This window comes from Rhea americana, unplaced genomic scaffold (assembly GCF_003343005.1).
Source record: "Rhea americana isolate MKP2758 unplaced genomic scaffold, rheAme1 scaffold_295, whole genome shotgun sequence".
Taxonomy (NCBI): Eukaryota; Metazoa; Chordata; class Aves; order Rheiformes; family Rheidae; genus Rhea; species Rhea americana.
In genome coordinates, this window is record NW_028186418.1 from 192,482 (window position 1) to 199,080 (window position 6,599).

The following is a 6,599-nucleotide window of genomic DNA, read 5'->3' on the forward strand; positions in this document are numbered from 1 at the left end:
AAAAAAAAAAAGCTGCCCTGCAGTTTCAGCCTTCCTATGATTATTTAGGAAGTTTATTCTGGCGACGATGATTTTGGAAAGTCCAACTCTTGAAGGGGCGTTGATTTCAATAAGAACTGTAGGAATTTACCTCCTCCTTGGCTTGCAGTAAATTAGGTGGCAAAGGCAAACTCCTCGCGGCCCAGCAGTGGTTGTAAGTTGACTTTTGTTCAGCAGGAGGAAGACTTTCCGATCCTGCCAYGCTGCCGAGTTACTCACCTCAGGCTCTTTCAGCCTCCTCCGTCACGCAGACTAATTCATTAGCAAAAAGTCCGCGGCAGCAATCGTCTGCCGAGGGGGCCCGATTGCAGCTATGGTCCTGATTTGCTTTGGAAGATAAATTGACCTGTGAAACGCCAGCCTAGCGCCGGCTAAGGAGTCTCTGTAGGGGCTTTTGAAAATTCATTTATTTGCCTATGGCTGTTTCTGCAGCGCTCGTCTCGCAGCTGGACTGAGGAGCCATAACAGGGGCTAACACGGTGCAAATCTCGCTCAGCTCACGTAACCCAGGAGGTGCTGATGCTGCGTTTGCTGTCTCAGGCTAAATCTTTCTGCCCGAGGTCTCAGCTCCTCCAGCTAAAAGGCTTCTGTAATCATCAGTGTGACGAGCATTGCAGCACTCAGTACCAGAGGTGGTATTAAGCCACGGTTCCTGTTTGTTCATCTAGCCAAGGGCTTTCCTCACTTTTTTTCTTTTTCTTTTTCACCTTTAAAAGCAGCTGAGTACGCCGGTTATCGCAGGCATGGAAAAGGAGTATGTGCCCGCTTTGAGTTACCGATTTGACTAGGCGGTACTTGGTGCTGGGCACCTTCCAGCTGGAAACCAGCTGCCGTGTCCTTCTGCCCCAGCTGCACCATCCGTTGCCATCGGCTGAAGGTCTCAGCTAACTCCCTCGCGGTCCTGCCCCCTCCGAAGGCTGTYGGGGGCAGGCCGTGATGCCAACGAGCGTGGCCGACCAGCCCGCGCTAACGTTTCTGCTGTTTCCTCTCTCCGCAGCTTGAAAGCTGTGCTGATGGGGAAGCCGCCGGACAACACGGTGGACCTGTCGGGCATCCCGCTAACGCTGAAGGACCTGGACCGCGTCACAGCGTACCTGCAGCACAGCGCGGCGCACATCGACACGGTGGAGCTGTGCTTCACCGAGCTGACGGACGAGATGCTGCTGCAGCTGCTGCCGGCGCTGGGCACCCTGCCCCACCTCACCACCCTCTCCCTCAAYGGCAACCGGCTCACCAAGGCCATCCTGCGGGACCTCACTGAAGCCCTCAAGGACCCCAAGAAGTTCCCCAGCGTCACTTGGATCGACCTCGGCAACAACGTGGACATCTTCTCCTTGCCGCAGCCCTTCTTGGTCAGCCTGAAGAAGCGCTGCCCYAAGCAAGGCAACTTGCCAACCATCCTAGAGTTTGGTGAGGGGCAGGTGAACGACCTGGAGGGCCAAGACAGCCTGGCCGAGAGCCCGGAGGACCTGCGAGCCGCCAGCCAAGGCATGGCTGAGCTAGATGGACCTGACCACCTCGGCTTGCAGCTGGTGGACCGAGTGGGCCAAGGTGGGATGCTCCCAAGTAAACGTGGCTGCAGACAAGATGCCACAGCCACGCAGACGTGATTTTGACCCCAGGGTGCTCAGCAAGGCACGGTATGCAGAGACGAAGGGAAGCTGATGCCTTGGCGATGGAGGCCGTACCAGAGGGTCCATCAGCATGGTGGGATGCATTGAGATCCGGATGATGAATGTCAACCCTTTGCTTTTCAAAGAACAGTAAATGTGATCATGTTGAATACGTTCTATTTTATAAAAGCCAGACTGATCTTTTTTTTTAAACATTAGTGATGTGCTATGCTTTTTAACCACTCAAAAAATACCTGTATCACCAAGGTGTTGTAACACCCATCCTCTCAAGAGCACAAAAGGGGAGAAGGAAGGTGAGGAGCAGCTGCAGGGAGGAGCTCCGGCTCCTTCGCTCTCGGGACAGCCTGGGGCCGGGGCTCGGCGTGGGCTCCTTGCCACTGCTGCCAAAAGCCCACAGTACTGCATGCTTATAAAGGAAAAATAATAATAATAATCCTGGGGATTTCRCTCTATCAAACACTGCCACGCTGGGCTGGGTGGACGCAAGTCAGCCGAAGCTTTGAAGCCTCGGAAAGGCTTTTCGGTCTCTTGGCCGYGTCCATCCCCTGGGCACCAGAAGTGCTTTGTTTCTAAAGCATTTGCRGGGCATTTAGAAGCATGCATCTGATGATTTCTGGATGGCAAACGGGTCGTCCCAGTGCAGGAACGTACCCTCTGGCTTTTGAACTAGCATTTCGTTTGCTCATGGACCTGCGTGAAGCACTTCCGCGTGTCCAAGGACCAACCCCAGCTTCTTTGGCTAAAAGGGAGCCCCTTCGCTTGGGTTCGAATCTCTCCCTAGGCGAGTTTTACAGTCTCCCTTTCCCAGCTCGGGCATGAGCAGTGAACTGTGGGCTTTGCTTTTTTCTGGGCATAAACGTAGACTTTTTGATCTTCCCTTCACCCCGCTCTGTTTCCCACCAGCGCACATGAAGCCGCATGCCTTTCCCAGCAGGGCATCACGCTGCTSGTGGGTGTCTCTCCTCCGTACACAAGTAGGTAACTTACTTAGAAGAAACTCTGCTACCTGTTTTAATACATTTGGCAAAGTTCAGTATGGTTTGCATGTATCCAAACCTTTCTTTTTTTTCCTTTTTCTTTTTTTTTTAATGCTAATTCTTTCCAACAGGCATGAAAAAAATTTTGCAGTGAATAAACAATTCCGTTTGAAATGAAAGAGTTATCCATAATTGAAATAAATGATGGTGTTTAATAAGGCTGTGGTGTTGAACTTGCCTCTCGGGCTAAATGCCAGCCAGACCCGCGAAAGGAGGAGAACTGGGTGCAAAGCGCTGCCGCTATGGTGGTGCCGGGGCTCGACAGAAAAGCAGCGAGGGGTTTCTCTCCATGTTGTGCCAGCTGGAGGAAGAAAAAAGCCTGGTTTATTGGCTGGATTCTGCAGGATGGACACAAGACACATGCAGAAGTATCATAAAAGTAGTATTTTTTTCCTCTCCTTTTTAAGTAAGTTTTAAATTGCAAAACTCATGTGGGGCCTGCAGGCAGAGACAGCAGCCCTGAGAAAGTCGAGTTACTCCGTGAGGTTAAACAGCATCCATGCTTATCTCTTTCAGTGAAAAGAAGGGGGGAGAAAAAAAAAAAAAAAAAAGGCTTTTGGTTTGGTTTGCATCCAGGACCRTTCCACGATGCTTGTTCGCTTGTTCGAGGCCCCAAGAGCCGTGGTCTCAGCCCTGCGGGTGCTGGGAGAACTATCCAGCGCTCCGGGAAGAGCAGCGGCCAGTTACTGCAGTTCAGAACAGTGATGATCCTGGGGGCTCAGTAAAAAAGTGGGTGTTTTATTTTTTATTGATTTTGTTAAAAAAAAAAAAAAAAAAAAAAACAGCAGCAGGAGCCTGCTTCCCTTTCCAGCCCATCAGCATCAAAACAAGCCTGGTGCTCCCACTGTGTGTGTATATCTATATATATATTTTTTCCACAATTTCCCATGCCACAGCAGGGTCAGAAGCTTTTAAACTGTCCTAGAAGTGGGGGGGGGGAGGGGAAAAAAAAAACAAAAAACACAGTGATGCTGGAATATGAAAGTTGATTGAGGTCGGTTGTTGTGCAAGAAGGAAGAGGAGGAGGCGTCCAGCAGCCGGGCTCCGGTACGCGCAACCTCCTCCCGACAGCGCCCGGCGCCGAGGAGCAGCACTGATTACCCTGAGCTGCCATTTCCAGCGGGAGCTTTCGGCCGAGCGGGATGCTCAGAGGGAGGCGAGCAGCCGTACAGGGCCGCGGCCGTCGCCCGCTCCTTACCCGCGGAGCGGGGCCGAGCGAGCCGCCGTCGCCCCTGCTCCGGGCTGCCGGCGGACGCCGGGTTTTAACGAGGTTCTTTGGGTTGTTTAACGCAGACGGTGCAGCTCCCCGGAGCCCTCGCTTTGTAAGGCGTGAGCAGCTTATCAGAGGCTGTAGAAGAGATTAGAGAAGGATTAAAAGCAATTTTAATCCTTTTGATTGGGAAGCAAGACCCGGCTTGYGCAGGATGAACCTGCGGTCGGAGAGAAAGGCCGTGCTTGGTTTGCATTTGCGGTTCGGCACAGGGACAGCACGGCTGTCTGAACGAAGCAAAGGTCTGCATGCCTTTTCACCATAAAATCTTACAAGCCCTAGAGAAAACCCCCCAAACGGGCTGAGCTTTGCCAGCAGCTACCCAGGCCGGACGGGGGCTGCGCCGCGTCAGGAGKCTCCCTTATGCTCGAGCCCCGGCGTCGCACCAGCTCGCGGGGATGCTGCCAAGCGACGCAGAGCCACCGTCATCTCCAAACGCTTACTCGAAGCTTAAAAAGTAGCTGCTTTGAAATACTTTATTCCTCRATGCGGTTCCCCCATTTGGGGTTGCCAAGCAGCCCGGCACCGACACAAAAGCTTTACGCTGCTTTCCTGCAGACCCAGAGCATCCTTCTCCCCCGGCCCCGGTGCTGCCGCGGAAGCGCGCCGGCTGGCTTGGAAAGATGACTGCTTAAGTATTAAATCCAATTTGAAGCGCACGTAACCTCGGTTCAGCTTCTTCCCGTAATCTGCCGAAATCACTGTGCATTTCAAAAGCTCCCAGCTCCTACGCTGCTTGGAAACAACTTTCATCTTCTTCACAGCAGGTACCCTATGCATTTCACACCCCGAGGAGCGCTYGGCACAGAGGTTTTACTTATTTACTGCTGTGGTTGAAGGTAATAAATATCTGATTTGACACAGTTAAGTAAAAGCTCTGCAAGAGCTGACCAACTGGTCTTGTTTTAACTCGCTCACCTGGGTCACKCTCTGATCTCCAGCTTTTTCCTCTGTAATGCAGAGATAACGCAGCTTCCTGCCTCGCACGGATGCTCGTAGGCTATTCTGAGTTCGTCTGATGGAGGCACAACAGAGAAAAGCRTTAAATCCTCAGACATTTCACCTGCTGTCATCATGGGCCACGTTAAACAATCGTTGTTTATTCACAGATGAGTTGAACCCTGCTATTACGTTTGCTATCAGATAAGCATGCTGATAACCTGATGGCTGTACACAGTATCCTGTACCAGTGGTGTCTGAACCCAGATATTTATTAATAACATCAAAGCTGTTCAGGAAAATTTTGTTATCTGGGTGATACACTTAGATTTTGTCTCTTAGCTAGGAAGCTTGCCTCTGAACATGCTTTCTGATCTGCAGCCTACTCCACAGCTCAGATTAATAATAGGACCCAGTACAAACTTGCAGCCAACACAAGCTGCCAAACCCACCTGGCGCTCGTGTAGAATTTGAGAAAAACCAAACCAAACCAAACCTGAAGAAACTGTCCTCCTAAGCAGCCTGCAAAAGTACAGGCAACACAAGGCGGTTATTCAAAAAGCTGGATAACAAGTCAAGGTGACAAAAGAAGCGGTGACGTCCCGCCAGGGAGCCACAGGCAGCATTAGGCTAGCGCCCAGCGCGCTGCTTAGCTCCCGCCGGCACGCACGCCGCGTCTCTCCCGCCCTCCTCTCCCAAACGCTTCGGGGCTGGGATCGTTACGGCAGCGTTGGCRTCTCTCGCCAAAGGCGACGGCGCGCCAGCCTTTGCTAGGCCTACAGCAAGAAATGCTAGTGACAGCCGATTGGCGGGTGACGTTTTCACCGCATGGCGGGTTCCCGCTTACTAATGAAAGTGGCAAACTTTAGTAGACAACCAAACACGAACTAGCAGTGAAACGAGGTTTCCCCAAACAAGCATCTCCCAAGGTTTCAAAAGCTCTTTGGCTAGGGCAAACRCTCTGAACTTGATCGCTGCACCATCTTGTGGTCTCACGCGTCGGGTGGTGGAACGGGGCAGATGCTATTCTCCCTCTTAGTGAATTAAAACGCAGGAGCAAATGTACGTGTTCTTTGTAATAATAACTTCTTTCCCGCCCAAATCAATGTGCAAATCAAATGCAAGTCAAATTCCACCCATTAATTTGTTACAGTCTTGAGCAGCGCTAAGATCGGTTCATTCTCCTAAATAATTTTAAGCGTGAAATCCGAGACACTAGGCTACACGAACTGTCAAAATAAGGGGCACGTCGGTCCTACCAGACCACTTAAATGACAAGTCAACCGTGTCCTTCCTTCTTCATGGGAACCCAGGAAATTTGATAAAGCTTCGGCAGAGCGAAGGCAGAGAGGTGCTGGGAGCTTTGCTGAGCGCGAGCCCAGGGCGAGCGGGACACCGGCCCCAGCGGTTTYGGGCCCTTCCTCTGCGGGCAGCTCGCTTGGCTCCACGCAGAGCGATTCAGTCCCTGCCTGCAGCATCGGAGAGGTTGTGACAGACAGAGCATTTGCTAACGTGGCAGCTGGAAGAAAACAACCCCTCAAATTTTCTTTGCATGACACTATCATCTTAGTCATTCCGTGCTAGAAGAGCGATCCCTTTGACAGGGCTTTTGCCTCCACTAATTTGCAATGCTGAAGGAGAGAGGAGTTGAGAAATCAACTGCTCTTCCATGTACCTTCC

At 51.7% G+C, this 6,599-nt stretch overlaps 1 protein-coding gene across 1 annotated transcript in view; it reads left to right on the forward strand.

Moving 5' to 3' along the window:
* Positions 1 to 2,869, forward strand: part of LRRC75A (leucine rich repeat containing 75A) — a 30,586-nt gene extending 27,717 nt beyond the window's left edge. Inside the window, exon 4 of the mRNA XM_085309263.1 lies at positions 1,037 to 2,869. Within this exon, the coding sequence (XP_085165389.1) occupies positions 1,037 to 1,649 (613 nt within the window). The 3' untranslated portion in view covers positions 1,650 to 2,869. The remainder of the gene's footprint in view (positions 1 to 1,036) is intronic.
* Positions 2,870 to 6,599: the final 3,730 nt, after the last annotated feature.